General features: G+C 36.8%; 1 protein-coding gene across 1 annotated transcript in view; it reads left to right on the forward strand.

The window, feature by feature from the left end:
* smyd3 (SET and MYND domain containing 3) overlaps positions 1–17,653 on the forward strand; it is a 1,300,831-nt gene that overhangs the window by 1,194,855 nt on the left and 88,323 nt on the right. Inside the window, exons 9-10 of the mRNA XM_028796932.2 lie at positions 11,856–11,943; positions 12,775–12,949. Coding sequence (XP_028652765.1) covers positions 11,856–11,943; positions 12,775–12,949 — 263 coding nt within the window. The remainder of the gene's footprint in view (positions 1–11,855; positions 11,944–12,774; positions 12,950–17,653) is intronic.

The following is a 17,653-nucleotide window of genomic DNA, read 5'->3' on the forward strand; positions in this document are numbered from 1 at the left end:
AAAGCCTTTAATTTAGTTTTGCTGTAGGGAATTGTAATCCTCATTGCTGCCAAAATATGTAGCTCTTGAAACATTAGAAAGTTCCCAAGTGTTACCCAAGGCTGTTGTTCTAACATAGAAATAAGGGTCAAAGACAGCTCTGTTTTAATATAATATGCTCCAAATTATTTTTTTACAACTTTCAAAGGCTCAAATCACTTGAACTTTAGGAAAATAAAAAAATAACAGCTGACACAAACTAAGGCCTAGTCGAAGGCCTCATTCTGGCCCATTGGCTGAATTAGTCTAATGCCGCATGTGTCTTGTGAAATTATGCTGACGTGTAAGACAGTTCAGGTAATTACTGGCATGAAATGCAATAAATTGTAGTCGACCTCATATTATATTTAGAAACCAATGCAATGAGAAGATGCATATTAAGTGATTCATGAATAATATCACAATAAATTGTGATTCAAAAAGAACCGAACACTTTCAAAAATGTATTACTCAGTAACTAAGTGTTATATGGCCATATGGTATGTACCAAATTGTTGAGTTAGCCTTGATAACTTTTCAGTTTTTGGTGCTTAAGGACATAAAGAAATGTGTCATGTCAATACACTACAAATGATCTGGGATGAACTAAACTACAGGATTGACAAGTGACATTTAATTTATTTGGCTGATGCCTTTATCCAAGGAATCTTACAAAGTTTGAGATACAATTGATTACATTTCTTTTGTTTTCCAATTTGAACACATGCAGTCTATTGACTCACTCATGGTCACACAGTGTCAGTAGCAGGATTTGAACCCACAACCACAGGATTTGAAGCCCAAAGCCTTAGCCTTAAGAGAAGCACAGACTGATTAAGAACAGATTAAGAAAACACAGAGAGAGTTCCTTTACTAATTGGTTGAGAATACATGTTCATATGATACTCATCCTCTAAGTGATACATTGTTAAAAGTGTTTAGCTCTTTTTGAATCACCCTTTATAATCTAATGATAAATAATGATAATGTGGAAGTCACCACTACAGATGTCGCACTTTATGTTGTTTGACTTTACCAATGTAGATGTAAAAATGATGCTGAGTTTACTTGGTAGTCTTCAATCTAAACCCATACTGCAATGTTTAGGATGGTCTTTCTTTCCTACAACATTAACATATGTGGCAAACTGTTTTAACTGTTTTTTAATGAAAAATGTGTCGCTTTTCCTCCAGATTGTAAAGGTCTAGAGGTCGAGATACTTGCCTCATTAATTTAAAAATATGTTTACTGCCTTTCTTGCATTGTTCGTAGGGTATACAGAGAGACTGTAGTAGCTAATGATATATTCTGAAGAGATCTTGTGTATCTGGATTCACATTTTGCCCTTATACCACCACTTTGCCTCGATTAAGATGTGTGGAATTTACATATTGTCTTTTTGTCCCCTTCCTCTCGCTTGAAGGAGTCCAGTTTTCCTCCATATACATTGTGACAGATAGGGGGCACTGTCGTCCCCTTGAACCCTCAGACACCATGCCAGACACCAGATAAAAGTCCAAAGATGAATATTTATTATAATAATAAAGTGCACAAAGCACCTCCACTCCACAATACTTCAATAATAATCAATAATCAATTAACACTCCCAGCAGCTCAGTCACCCTTCCTCCCAACTCGGCTCGATTTGCTGGGGTTTCCCAGAATCCTTTATAGTCCTTGACCCGGAAGTGTTTCTGTCCCTTAGTCCATGTGACTTTCTATCACCTTCGGGTCAGGTAAAAACTTCTCCTTTTCTTCAGCCCAGACGTATATCATTTCTTCTGTTCCCGTGACTTGGAAATACGTCCGGGCTATACGGAAAGTACAAGTTCCTGGGTCTCCCTGCAGCATCCCCTGGCGGCCCCCACAGTATCCAGCAGGGCTGTGAAGAAAAACTCCAAGGTCCATGATGCCCTGCTGGAACTCAGGGCACCTCCATGTTGCCGGGAAGGCTCCATCTGGCGGCGTGGGGGTATTGGCTGGGGTGAACGGCCGGCCAAATACAACAACGTACAGTATGTGCAGGCTGACTGAGTCTCCTGCCATGCAATGGTTAGGCTTCACTATGAAACTGAAGTAGTACTATAGGAAAGAAAATGGATGGGTTTGTATTTTTAAATGGGGCATTTGAATATTGAAGCTGAACTGTTCTTTCAGAGTATTTCTCAGATATAATATTGAAAGCATATCTTTAGAATGACTAATACTATACAGAGCAAATTAGGAAAAATGGCTTGTAGCTGTAACACCAGACTGAACTGAGTTTAAAATGCAAGTGTAAATATTTGTGTACATGAGCAACTCTTCTCAAGCGCATGGTGTGAATGAAAATCAGACCGGGGCACTAGCATTTAATTCATCAAAGATTAAAGTGTCACTTCCCTGATTACCTGCATAATACCTTTTTCATTCTGGAAACAACTTTTGCCCCGTAATTTGGTTTTCAAATCAAATGAGTATATCCAGTGTGTAACCATGTGGCAAACTCATTTTCAGAAAGCAATTGACTTCATGTTGGTAAGTATGGGTTTGTGCGTGACTGTACCCTGCAGTGGACAACCATCCTGTCTATGGTTCATTTTCTGGTTTGCATTTGGTGCTGCTTGGTCATTGTGACCTTAAAATTAGATTCAATGAGTTCAGTAAATAGATGGATGGATTTTTGTTTTAATCAACCAAACAATGTTTGTAATGTTAAAGTGTGTGCATGGGTTTCCTTCCAACATCCAACATAAAGGTGTGCATATCGAGTTCATTTGCATTGCCAAATACCTTATGGGAGTGTCGCTGTATGCATAGGTGGGCACTGCAATTTACTGGCCCCATATGCAGAACTGAGTCTGATGTTGCCATAACAGGCTGTGACATCCCACGATCCCGAATCGTTTTAAGCAAATTTAAGAATATTATGTGTTATATTAGGTTGAAATAACAGTGTATATTTATTAGGGTAACTTTCTATAAAGCTAAAGCAAACTAGGAACAGAATTTATTCAAGCTTTACCTGCTTATAAGAAAAGTGGTTTGGTAAAGAACTCTGAAAACATCTTTGCCCACAATAAGCAACATTAACAACTCAGTTGCTTGCTAACATGTAAGCATCTTAATAGGGAAAACTGTTAAAGTGAATACTGTATATTGTAAAGATGACGAAGAAAGATGTAGGCAAAAGTTGATGATAAAGAAAAGGACTGAGCATTATCTTCTACTGCACACCTTTTTCATGTCTTTCCTAAAAAATGACAATATGCTTCACTTAATAAGCCCTTCAGTTTTATCACCACTGTAATGCTTCACGTTGAAATTGCTATTCTACAGGCATGTCAGTATTAATGGTTGAATATTAAGCTCTACAGGACTATTTTGTCTTGATGTAGCATACTCCTTATGTGGAATATTTACTTAAAGATAATGGTACAATTACTGTATATATTCAGTAAACTGTGTATAGTAAGTGTGGCCAGCAGAGGGCGCTAAAGCCGGCCAAACCCCAACACAGACAGACACCAACATAAGTCTGGCTACACAACACGGCTTTATTACTGTGGGGAGACGCTTTTGTCTTGCACCCCACTGCACAGCACAGTACAAGTACCAATAAGGCAACACAATATAGTCCTATTTCTTCCTTTCTCTTCCTCATTCTGCTTGCACTCCTCCTCTGGCAAGCTTCGTCCCTTTTTGTCCTGACTCTGACCCCCAGAGTGAAGTGAGGTGGCTCCTTTTATGCTGCTCCCGAGAGTGCTCCGGGTAGCTTGTTAGCCAGATCTGGAATCACTCCCAGGTGTGGAGGAAGCCCAATGTAGGGCTCTGCAGGTCCTCCTGGCAGCCCCAATAGAACCCAACAGTGCTGTGCCTAACTCCAAGTCTCATGAAGCCCTGCGGGAATGCATGGAGCCATAGCCGCCCGGGGTGGCTGCCCTCTAGAACTACAGGTGAGGCAATGTCCGTGCACATCTGTTCTTAAAGGAGTCACAGCCGTCTGTCACATAAGTTACCAAGAAATTGCATACAATCTTTATATAGATTGATCATGAGTGACTGTCCATTTCCACTATTTCAGCAATTCATCTGTTTTTTATCTTCCTAATTTTTGAGCAGCCAAAACGCAACTGACACTGTATATAAAACATTTTTCTTTATTACTCAGCTGAAAAATTCTGTCCCTGTTTTAGACTAGATTTACTGTTCATTTACTGTTACTACTGACCTGGCTCATTTTTCCTGTTTAATTTCCTACCAGATCTTATGTCACTTACTGCCTGTAGTTCTGCAAATCCTCTCACTATCAGAAGATACACAGTTTTTGAAATCTTGGTATCTGTGCATGCAATAGTGCTAAGAAATGAAAAAAATGCCTGTGACATATTTAATGTGCAATTTTAAATATGGGCTGTAGTCTATTTAGTCTTGCCTGGTGGTCTCAAAGAAAGGAAGTCTCACACATTTCTTTCCCTGTAATATTAGGACACTATTCTGTATCATTAACTCAAACAAATCCAACATGTTGGGCTGTCATTTGCATTGTGGAGGCATAGTACTTAAAATGCCCTGTATTTTTCCATACCATCATTTTATAAACACCAAATAAATGGAATGGTTGGAGAAGAAATGGCTCTACTTCATACTTTCTGTCTTGTTCAGATTTTTGTGTAAGCTCATCATATAATGAAGTACTTGCAATTTAACAAAGCCATCTTTTCAAATATACAGATTCTTTAAATCTTTTTTGGGAGCTGTTTTGTTTTGAGTCACTGGTTATTGCAAACACCTAACAGTTGTAGTGTCCCGAGATCAATTTGTTGTACCCCAGTGTGGAGTTTTCACCTTCTTCTTTTGTCTGTTTGGGGTTTTTCAAGTTTTCACAACTCTAAAATGGTGCTCTTTTGATTAACTGTCATGTTAAGTTTGTTCCAATGTATCATTTGACAGACTGTCATTTCACAAAGGGCTCAGCTAATACTACTTTGTGTCTAATGCTACTGGGATAAGCCTCGGCTCCCCCAGTATGGATCAGTGGCTGCTTCATGAAGTCAATTATTTGTATGACTAGGAAAAGTGTATCTCTTTTATACTTTGTACATAAAAGATTTGGTTGTCATCTAAACTTTTTTTTTTCTAAATAATATATAATAAAAAAAATCTTCCATTATTGTCATTTACATATTAAATTTGAGAATGTCCAGAAAACTAGAATGGTAATCATGTATTTTGACTCTTCACTGTGAAAACATCCATCTTCTCCTTGCTTACAGGCAATACAGTGCCCACTTACTAAAACTAGACCTCACTGAGATTATATGAATGTATCATTAATTTCAGGGCCACCCAAGGTAATTTACTACTTGTTTATACATATGTGTTATTGTTGAGGAAGGAAGTATGGGGTCTGCAAAATATACTCTGACTTCCTTTCATTTGGCAGTGGATTAATTAGCTCAGATTAGTTACTGGGCAAGGAATACAGGTCTAGAAAAGTTTATTAAGAAAGTGCCCTGTGGATGAGGTGGGTGGGTAAATGTCATGTGTGCAAGACATGTCATCTTTATTGTGGCTAAATATCAAAGATGTCGTGTGTCATAAAGGTTAGCATGATGAAAGGTTATGGTTAGCCGTGCCTCAATCATTGGAAATGCCACTTGAAATGCATTTTCACTCAGTTTTAAAATCTAGGGTAACTATCTTAAACCAAATATTATTAAAAACATCAGCATAATATTTTGAACACCTTAGGTTAATCTGTGAATGTAGTTGTTTAGAAGACCTAGTATTTGGGAAAAAGCATAGAACTAGAAAATATTTACAAAAATCATGTACTTATTTAATTGCACTTATTTATTTGCTTTAGGCATTACACAAAGAGTAATTTAACCTTTAAATGACAACTATTTGATCCACATCAATGAGCCTTATTTTCATTTATTCAAGCCCACGTTAATACAATAGTAACAAATAGGCACTCATGTCCCTTTTTGTGTGTTACTGTCGGTGTATTTGTGGTTTAAAGATGAGCAGTGGCTGACACTAATCTGTCAGTACTTTTCTATTCATTTCTCTGAACAAAATGCTTTACATACATTGTTTAGAATGAAATAATGTTTTCTATTAATAAGAAACGAACAGCTATAACCTTAGCCCTCCTGAAGTCTGGTACATTATACAGGTAGTTTATTCCTACTTATGCAATACAATACATACCACAATGATGAGGGAATAGTAAGCATTAAAAAATGAAAAATTCAGTATTGCCTGCATTGTGAATGTTATGCCTCACTGTTTGTTATGAGATTACTTGTGAACCACTGAGACTAGAACATTGATCTTAATAGAAAACATATGTCGTGATTTGGACTAAAAAAGCAAAAAATGTGTGTGACGACAACCCCAGCAAAGGTACAATATCTGGGTTTGTGTCTCTCTTACGGCTTACTACTCAAGGCTGTGACATGGCAGAAAGGAAAAGAAACATGTGAAGCACATACCAAGAAGAAGAAAAGCAGCTCGCTATCTGCTGAGTTGTCAGGTATCACAAAAAGAACGCACACGTGACAAAGACGGACAACTGCCTGCACAAAATGACCTGTGCCTGTGTCCTTGCAGCACATTGTGATAGCACAGGAAAGACCTCTGGCAGCAGCATCTCCCGACTGTCAGGCCAACACAGGAGATTCTTCAATAATGAAGAACAAAAAGAGGTAAGTCTGAAAATAGAAACTATGGCTTGTTGGCATGCCACACACACTGCACAATACAGAATGCAAGAATGACAATGGCAAAGAAGAGCACTCACTATGGGGTGATATTATTTCCTACTCAAAATGATGTGTGGCCAAACTGGAAATATCCAGCTTAAACTATACAAACCAACTTTTTTGTGGACTAGAGGTCCACGTATTTGATAGTTAAGAAGAAGAAGAAAAAAAAGATACCCTTATTAAGTAACTGATTGACCAAACAATATTCATGTAAGAAGGGGCCAGTGTAATAAATAAATGCCTTTATTGTAGACATTTATATTTCTTTATTTGATTGTGCTGTTGTCATTTTAATGGTGTTATTTTGCAAAGTACGGAAAAAAAAATAATAATGATTTTTTGAAACAAACCAAACTTGAGTAATTATATCTTAAACAAACAAACAAAAGAAAACACAAGGAGCTACAAATTCAAAAACAGAATCCAAAATCAAGATAAAGAAAAAAAATATTTAAGGCACCAAAACACTCTGGACAAAATGTCCAAAATTTGATATGCCAAAAAGCAAAAAACATCTGGTTAACAGATTGGCAATAGACTAAAAGAAGAAGGTAGGTAAAAGAAAGTACTAAGGTGGAGTCCCCACTTGAATAAAAACATGTGCTCTGATTGAACTCGTGTCTCTGCCTGTCTGTGTTGGGTTAGGGCAGCTGTACGCACCCCCCAGTGGGGAAAATAAGTTTTGAATGCATCAATGTTTTTCTCAGTAAATATACTTCTAATGGGGCTATTGACATAAACTTTTCACCAGTCGGTAACAACCCAAGTAATTCACACATACAAAGATATCAAAACAAGTAAAAAAATGAATTAAGTTGTCTGTACACATAAAAGGCAAAGCCCTCACTGACTCATCACTAATTCTCCCACTTTCCATATAGGTGGGAAGCTGAAATTTCGGGTGCTCATTCCTTGCAGTGTACTTACAAAAGTTAGGTATGTTTCATGTCCTATTGCAACACCCAAGGGAGGGAAACAGGTGTACCCCCTAAACTGTATATATAGATAGGGGAAACCCCTCCTCACTATTTCTGCGACTTCCAATATACGTAGGAAGCCCAAATTTCCCATGCTCATCCTTTACACTGTACTTACAAACGTTAAGTATGTTTCATTTCGCGCCATGCCCCATAACGAACATTTGAAAATAACGTCTTCTTTTTGGCGGTTTTCACCATTATGCCATAAGGAACATTCGGAACTGACCTCTCCTTTTGGTGGATTCATTCCTTATTTCCGTTAACAGATGATTTATTTCACGGCAGAGATGCACAAGGGCCACCCCCCTTCCTTTTTCTGCATGGCCACCGTCCGCATACCTACCATGTTGGCCATCCTGCCTATATACATTAATGACATCCCGCACTCATGTGCCTCCTCACTCGCTTCCTTACTTTTGTCAACTGTTCATCATGCCCACTGCTCTCTTCTTCTTTACTCCAATGGTTGTGGCCAGTTTATGGTGAAATGATGTTCTTTCCACTTCTGGATTATGGCCCCAATGGTCCTCACTGGAACATTCAGAAGTTTAGAAATACGCCTGTGATCAATGCCACCAGTATGTTTTGCAACAATGAGGTTGCTAAGGTCTTGAGAGAGCTCTTTGCTTTTACCCATCATGAGAGGCTTCTTGTGTGACACCTTAGTAATGAGAAACCTTTTTATAGGCCATCAATTAGTTCTAAACCAGCTGATTTTAATTTGCACTGATAGGGGGCAGGATTGCTTGCTAAATATTGACAGATTTTAGCTTGTTTCTTGGCTTTCCTGGCCTTTTTACACCTCATTTTCTTTATGTGTTTAATATTTATTATTATTATCATTTTTAGACGAGCGTCCGTATTGTCTAGGTGTGCGAACAGCCCCCCTGCTCAATCCCCCTACGTCAGGATCAGAAAAAGTCAGCGCAAGAGAGAGAGAGAGAGAGAGAAAAGTGAGTTGGGTTGCTTCTCAGCCATCTGCCAATAGCGTCCCTTGTGTGAAATCAACTGGGCAAACCAACTGAGGAAGCATGTACCAGAAATTAAAAGACCCATTGTCCGCAGAAATCCGCGAACCAGCAAAAAATCCGCGATATATATTTAAATATGCTTACAATATGTATACTTATGTACATGTGCTTTCTCAGTATTTTTATTTTTAATAAATTTACAAAAACCGTTGTCATTATGGGGTGTTGTGTGTAGAATTCTGAGGAAAAAAATGAATTTAATCCATTTTGGAATAAGGCTGTAACATAACAAAATGTGGAAAAAGTGATGCGCTGTGAATACTTTCCGGATGCACTGTACATCCCCTGGAACGCGTGGTGGCAGCCTCCTGGGTTACATCGGGGCCATAGGCATGGGACTTCAGGGCTCAGACCTGTTGGGCTCCGTGGCCACCACCTGGAAGAACTGCAAGGCTTAACGAGTTCGTGTGCTAGAATGCAGCCACACCCGGAAGTGCAGCCTAATCCGGGAGGGCTTTAAAGGGAGCCTGCAGCCACTACTCAGGGAGCCAGAGTCTGGTGGAAGAGGACGGACCTCGGCGGAGAGGAGTGGAGGCAGCGAAGGACTCAAGAAGAGGGTGATTGGTGCAGGGGCACTGTGTTCTGTGAATTTTGTGTAAATAAATGTGTGCTTTGTGGAACTATCGGTGTGTGCCCGGGGCTGGACTTCCACAATATATATATATATATATATATAGCCTATATATATATGAGCTCTCCCGACAGCATGATCGTGCCCCGAGTTCCAGCAGGGCCTCATGGACTATGTAGTTTTTATACACAGCCCTGCTGGATACTTTGGGGGCCACCAGGAGTCACTGTAGGGGGGCTCGTGGACTCTTATGTGCCCTATAACCCGGGAGTACGTCACGGTCACGTGACAGGAAGAAACGACGTGCTCCCGGGTTGAAGAAAAGGACTGTTTACCCTGACCCGGAAGGGAAAAGGAACTGTGGGTATTGGAACAGAGGCACCTCCGGGTCAGGGTGTATAAAAGGACTATGGGAAAGCCCAGACACTGAGCTGAGCTGGGAGGTAGGAGGGCGAAGTGTCTGGGCGAGGAGGATTGGTTAGAGAGAGAAGAGAATTGTGTTTATATGAATGTGGAGTGGAGGGTGCTTGGTGCACTGTGTAATAACAAAATAAATAGTAGTTATACTTTTACCTCGTGTCTTATGTGGTACCTGAGGGTGTTAGAGGTGGCTCCACACCTCTACTGCGACAATATATAAATATATATATATATATATATAAATGCTAAGGGTTCTGTCCATCACGTGATTGCTTGTGAATCAACAGGCCTAGAACCCAGATCTTGATCTTAATTGAAAGCTTATGATGTGATACGCTCGGATGAAGCAAACAATGTTAAAAGCTGCAACTTACATGAAGTTATTAGGGTTCACATCTTTCATACTGCAGATTGTATTGGCAAACTGTTTGAAAAGGTGATGTAGTAAAAGCATAAAGTAAATTGCAGAAGTTGATTATATGAAAGGAAGAAACAGATTGACAGCTCTGGCATCTGCTGCATGCCAAGCTGATGCAACATGTCAACCACCTGATAATTGTGATCTACTAGGGCTGGAACCTTATCTTGGGAGGGCCGGTGGTCCGTGTGTTTTATAGTAGTATTTTAAATCTGGACTTTTGATTCATATATTCAAAAACTTAACGTTATTTTTTTCAGCCATTCTGTCATGATTGTCTGAAGTGTTTCGAATCATCTTCCTTTACATTTACTCTTAGCTTTCTGACAGATAGCCTTTGTTGTAAGACCTTGGTGAACAATATTACTTTGATTGGCTAAAAGTAATGCATCTTGGTAAGCTCAATAAAAGCAACTGGCTGAGAGAATACTGTATTAATCATCAGTGCTTCTGTCCATTTTTAAAAGCAGAGTTTTTTTCCTTTATTTCACAACACATAACATAGCAAACACAATAATATCCTTCAAAAACAATCCATGAAACCTAAGCCACACTGACAAAGAGATCTATACAAATATAAAGCCTTTTCTAAAATGGCTCTTTGCATAGAAGAAAACAGCATGTAAAATAGAAAATTTCAGCACAGGCCTGCCATGTTTAATTTAAAATTACTGTAGAATTATACTCTGAAAGCAATTCTTCATAGAGATATTTTTTTTCAGTTTGAGATAATGTAGAACATTACATTCCCACTGAGTTATACAGTATATGGTAGATTATGATTTTGTCAGTTAAGCAAAATTAGTTTTTGTGCAAGTATTGTGGTATAGGATATTACAACTAATTTTCCACTGTTATGGCATTAGAGTGATTATCAAACCAAGGCTCTCTGACAGATATACACACATTTTTGTCAGAAAATGGTTTAAGTATAGGACATTCCCAAAACACCTCACCTAACAATACCAGTGCTTGATAATATCTTTCTCTGAATACATTTTAGACAAGATATATGTTATTGATGGACAATTTTAGTTGAACTGTGGTGTGCATGAAGCACATTGAACTAGAATATAAAGAGTTTTGGGAAACTTGCAAGTAATGGACCTAAGGTAGGAACCAACCCTGGATAGGATATCAGTCCATCACAAAGTGTAATCCTACACTTACACCCAATCATACCTTTCCTGTTTCTCCCTTGAAAATTTCCTATACCACACCTTTCCCCCTGATTTCCGTAAGCGCTTTGTATCTAGCCAGCCTCTGTTAACTATAATTACTCACATGTCTTGTTAATCTGTCGGAGCTGTCTGGTCTTTAAGCATTCCTTCTGGGTTACTATATTAGTGAGTTGCATACTGAAAAGAACAACTCGAAGCATCAGTAGAAAATAATTTTGTGCTTCTTCAACTCACACTTGACCAGTTTGTGACCTGTCTGGGGTTGAGATGGTATAATAATCTCAATCACAACTAAAATGAAGCAGAATGTAGAATCCATAATTTGACTTAGGAAAAAGACAAAAATATGACACTACAAACTGCACAAACTATGAAGAATTCTTAGGCATATTAAGTTAAGTGTGGTTCTTTGTTTTAAGATGGACTGTAACATTATATTTTGTGTGCAGTACACTTAGAGTATTTTTTTTTATTTCCCCAGGATGAAGACATGTTGGCAGGAGATGAACACGCCTGGAAAAGAGTCAAAGAGCCCATCCCTAAAGTGGAGGAGCTTCAGTCTCAGAAGAGTATCCTTTAAATTGACTTAAATACACTAGATATGGATTTTTTCATATGCATATCCATATGAGGATAGCCATTCCAATAATATTAAAAAAATTGCCATTCAAGTTTTAAATCACAAGTGGCTTTCTTCCTTCTTTATCTACAGAAAGCTTTACAAACAGTTTGCAAAAATTCTTGTAATGATTCTAATGATCCCATGCCCATAAATGTAAAAAGTACTTTCAATGTCAAAAAGCATCTGGGGCGCATTGTTCAGAGAAGCGTACATGATAATCATATTACTCTTTTGAGCAGCATACTTATAATGTATGAGAGATCCAACAGTTATTAAATTTGGAGATCATTTTATTAATGGTGAATTAATGCTCATATTGTGTCTGTCAGCTTACAATGTGACACCATAGTGAGCAGAGGTTTATTATGAGTTTATTATTAAAAAGAAAAAAAACATAGATTATTTTTAAGTTCAGCTCAGCAATCTCTTAATGTGTATTTTGGTGTAACACAAGCATATATCTCGTCATTTATAACAAAGTATCATCATGTGCACTTGTGCTACTGACACATTAAAGGATATAGTTAACCCTTACGGTCATTTTTTATTTCTGTTTCTCTAAAATAAAAATATTTGGGGTTCAAAAGTCTGTGTGAGCTAATTTTGCTCCCGACTGCTCAAACAATTTCTAAGTCTTTAGACATATTTCAATAGCTTGGTAAAAGAAAGAAAACAGTTAAATAATAAATACCTGCTTTTCATGCCTTCTAGCATTTACAACTTATGAAAACATTATGCTCTTTCTTTCATGTGAGTTCTTAACTAAGTTTAATAATAGATTGGGAAGAGGTCTTGGCTGTGTGCCAGACCGTCATAGATAACAATCAGGATGTTCTTCCAGACAGAAACATCTATCTGCTTAAAATGCTTGACTGCGCCCTGGACGCCTGCATTAATCTTGCCTGTTGGGATAAGGCCCTGCATTATGGCATCCGAACATTACAACCCTATGGGTGAGTTCACAGGCTTCCCTTCTGTGTGATTTTTATTAAGGTATGGTCACTACTGTTTGCTCAAGTGACACACAAAATCCAAGCCTTTATTGTTTATACAATGTACTGTTGAAAATAAAAAATAATAAAATGATTTATTTGTCACTTTTGTACGTCAATAACAAATTTCAGTTGTTTACTGCAAAAACAAATAAATCATGTATCTGAAACTGATTAGCTCATAAACATATTCTGCAAGGCTGAAGTAAAATAGATTGTATCCATCATTTCTGATATGGTGTAATTTACCCTAAAAACAATTAATTATGTGCTTATTTTGTATTTGTCATTCACTTCAGTAAACAGACCAAAAATGTGACAAAAAGAATAGCATACATGCCTATCATATTTTATACTGTATATGTGTTCAGTTTGATTATGTGAACTAAAATTTTAACTCATGTTTTCACAATGCCTGTGGCATAATGGCACAGTGAGTAGCACTCACAGATCCAACATCCTGGATTTGACTTACATGCCTTGTCTTTGTCTGTGTGGAGTTTGGACATTCTTGGATATATGTTTTAGCTGTTAACCTGTTACAGCCCTTTAAGCCAGTATTCAGTCAGGAGCGCTATACAAAAATAAATTGATTCCATGGGTTTTTCAAGCCATTCTTGATGGGGATGCTCTGATGATTGGCGCCAATTCTCGAAGGGGGACCCACTTTGCCACAGCCTGCTCTGACGTGGAACGGGTCTCGAAGACACTTAAATGAGCAAGATTGTGTCAAGAGGAAGAAAAAAAAATTAAGAAACCATTGTATATGTGCATTTCACACATGAAATTGTGTTCTAAAGTTAATTATTTTTCATAAATTAAAAAATATACATAACCTGTCCTGGCATTTAATAATGGAAGCCATGGGGAATGGGCCACAACTGGAAAACAAAAGTTAAAAAACCTACTGAATATGTTAATTTTTTAAGGCAAGTAAAATCTGGGGGAGCTCTATTATAACTTAAATGGTAAGTTTTCAGTTTTTGGTACATAGAGAAAGCACTGTCACCTTTGATCTTCATTAATGGCTCATTTAGTTGTGTCTTTCAAACACAACAATGTCAAAAAGAAAACACAGAGACATCTTGTTAATTTTGATTTTTCGTAGCATCTTAAGGTGAGATGTCTATTTGACCCTGTTAATGTAACAGCAGCAAATGCTGTTAGATTTAGCTTTCCAGTCCACATATTACGAATTGTTGACCAGACTGCTGAGCTTTCCTAGCAGAATGGATCTACCTACTATGTTAGCACTATACATAATTGAGCTAATGCTGCTGTGAGCCCAGTCTGCACTGATCTGCTATTCAAATTATTAGCCCACAATGAGAAAATAATGAAACTCAAGACAGTCTTTGTTAATAATAAAAAATGTGCTTTCCAGAGGCCATTCTGAGTAACTTTGAAACTTCCTAGAGACAGGTGTATGTACCTTAAACTTATGACCCCTAAACTGAAAGATCCATAGACGCTGCCCTTAGTCACTGAACAGACCTAATACATCTGGCAATCAAAAAATGAGACAATAAATCCAATAGCTTCAGGAGAACAGTATCAACATTTATAACTTTCGAAGCTGACCTTCATTTTAGCTTGCTAGGAAGGGAAGTGAAACATGTTGAGAGAAGTTTCAATATTATTGTCCATTAATTACCTTAATTTATAACTCATCTGCAGGCATATTGGGCCAGGTACTGTTTATCTGAGTGTCATGCAAAGGCATTCTTCTGTTACGTACAGAATTTTCACTCAAGCTAGAAATGTAGTTCAGTATTGCATATTCTGTAATAATACTAAGAATGAATACATTCCTTTAAGTGTGGCACAGTGATGCAGTAGTAGATTCTGCAGCCTCACATCCAAAGTTACCCAGTTTCAGATTATTCCCCAAACATTAAATATAAGTTTTATGAGTGAATTTTCTCCAGACATTTTGGTTTCTTCCATGATTCATAAAACATGCATACTTGAGTTAAGTATAGAGTATGTGTATGTCTGCCCATCTTGGGTTGGGTCATGCCTTGTGTCCAGCTGCTGAGACTGTGGCCCAATAGCAGACATTACCAATTGAACTGGATGGGCAGAGATTGTGGTGCCACAGTATTTGTACTTTATGTATATACTTCATTATTGTCTTATCTTAGGCAAATTATTATGAACCTTTTTGTCTGAACTCCAATTTTAAAGATCATTATTCAGAATAAGAAACAGAAATACAAAAACATGTTGCAATCTTTTTGGAAATGAATGAATTATTTTTTATTATATTAATCATATTTATTCTTCTTTACAAAACCATTTTACCTGGTCCTTTTTATTGGTTGACTTGTATAGTCTGTACAAAATTGGACTGAGCCATTCCAAATCAAGAATCAATTAATTATGTGATAATCAGAATCATGCCTGATGTTTCCTTCCAGAAAATTTTTCATATGACTAAATTCATAGTTCCTTCAGTGATAGTGAGTTTGTTCATATTCATGTACAGACAAGTAGATCCAAAATATGACACTTCCATTAACAGATCATCCAAAAGTCTTTTGTAAAGTTAATGTGACCAGCAAAGTTTTATCTGTTTATTTATTTTGAGAACAAAGGTTTTCACTTGTCTGCCCTGGCCATGGCTATCTTTTGTATTTCATTGTTGTGGTTTGAACTCAAATGGTCATCAGCTGCAGCTAAAGATCCCTGGATGTGATCTTAGGTTTCATATGGACAGCCTGTCTCTGCTTTTCATTTGCTTTGTGAGATGATTTTAAAGGAACCCCACACAATGTTAGAATTATCTTGGTATTAGTTTTCTTAATTTTTAAATTATTTGTTGCAGAGCAGACAGATAAAAAATAAAGCACTTTTCCTTGTCTAAATTGTGCTATGGTATTATGTGAAAGAAATTATGTTTTATGTATGTATACTTAATATATGTTGCTTATAGAACAAAGGATTTTTTTAAGCTTCACCCAAACGTTGGTGTAGATTGAATCATGTTATAAGTTGTTTACTTTAAGTTTCTAACTTTCATATAAACTTTCCATAATCTATAAGATTATTTACTACTTGTTAGCTGTCTTTCCTGTCTATGTCTATATAAGCTTAGGAATCTCTTTGTCTAGTCAAAGTGGCTAAAGTAGAATGGAGAATTCACTCAAAGCTCTACAGTAAAGCTTTTAAATTAAAATACATGTATATACAACAAACCCTTTGCAGAGTGACTTCAGAACATTTGTTTAAAATAAATCCTCAGCAGATTACATTTACCTAGTTATGCTTAACTCATTGACAGAGTTAGATAGATTAGTTATTTACTTTCTTTTTTTTCTACTTACGCTTGCGTATTTCTCTAAATTGTGCATATAATCTATTTAGTGTTTCCATTTAAAAAATAAGACATAATTGATTAAGTCATGTAGCATTTAATGAACTACAGCAGGGCATAATTACTTTTCAATGGTTAAACAAATCTAAAGTTGATATACTTGCTTCCTTCAAAACACAAAATGATTCATCTCATATTTGAAACATATTTGCTTGTCAGACCATTCACAAAATAGACGTAAAGCAGTTTGGAGCTGTCATATCTATTATACAATAATGAACCATAAACATAAAGAATACTATTGAATCTTACAAAGACGTTCTTAACTCGTGTATATTAGTTCTTATTTTCATAAGACTTAATAAACACAAACCCTGGGTAACGGAGTTATTTTATTTAATAACAGCTGTCATCCAGTCTCTGTTATAATAGACGTTTTTACATCTGATAAAAATCACCAAAGTTAAGTCATTAATGCTCAGTTAGCCATGCTAATTTCTATGTCTAAAACACAAAAATCTATTGATAAAGCATAAGATTCGCAGTCTAATTACAATATCTTCTACATTATCTTGATTTGTCGACATGCAATGTTTCTTAGTCTTTAGAATTGTGAAAATATTGTTTTCCAAGCCTTCATGACTAATCTTCCAGTTAAAAACATGATTTTTTAAATGACAAAAATCACTTGTAATTTAAATGTTTTCAATCATACACATTCCTCGCGGTATACTTAATTGTTTAGCATTTAATTTTCAATTGAATGATAGTCCAATTGTTTTCACATTTAAATACAAAGTTCAAATAAATACCTTGCTAAAAGATTCCATCTGCATTTGAGTTGCTCATCAGTGCCACTTCCATCACTTCACATAATAACAAGCTTTATTTTTGCGCTGAACTTGCCTCTATATATAATATACTATTTTACAAAGAGAACAAGAGAGGCTATAAAGACAGTAATTCTTCTCCTATTGGTCTTTCACTTTCATTTTTATTTTGTGACAATATGGAAATTTAATGTGGCTTTGTTGTGTCCTTTAATTAATACACAAACAATTCTTTGGAGCTTAATGTCCATGAAGATGCATCCTTTTTTTTTCCACTCATCTTTTTTTCACACATTAATAACAATAGTGGTATTAGAACATTGTTCACAGTTTTTTTACTAGTAGCACAAAAGACGTCATTACTGTTACTCTTCATGTGTCTCACTGTATACTTGTGGTATAGCAGGTCCGCAGCTCAGAAAGAGGGATATTTTAAAAAATAAATAATTAATTGGCTGGCTCATTCTCCATGGGTGTGCATGTGAGATGAGTTTGCACATGAAGGTGCGTTCTTTCTCA

This window comes from Erpetoichthys calabaricus, chromosome 3 (assembly GCF_900747795.2).
Source record: "Erpetoichthys calabaricus chromosome 3, fErpCal1.3, whole genome shotgun sequence".
Taxonomy (NCBI): domain Eukaryota; kingdom Metazoa; phylum Chordata; class Cladistia; order Polypteriformes; family Polypteridae; genus Erpetoichthys; species Erpetoichthys calabaricus.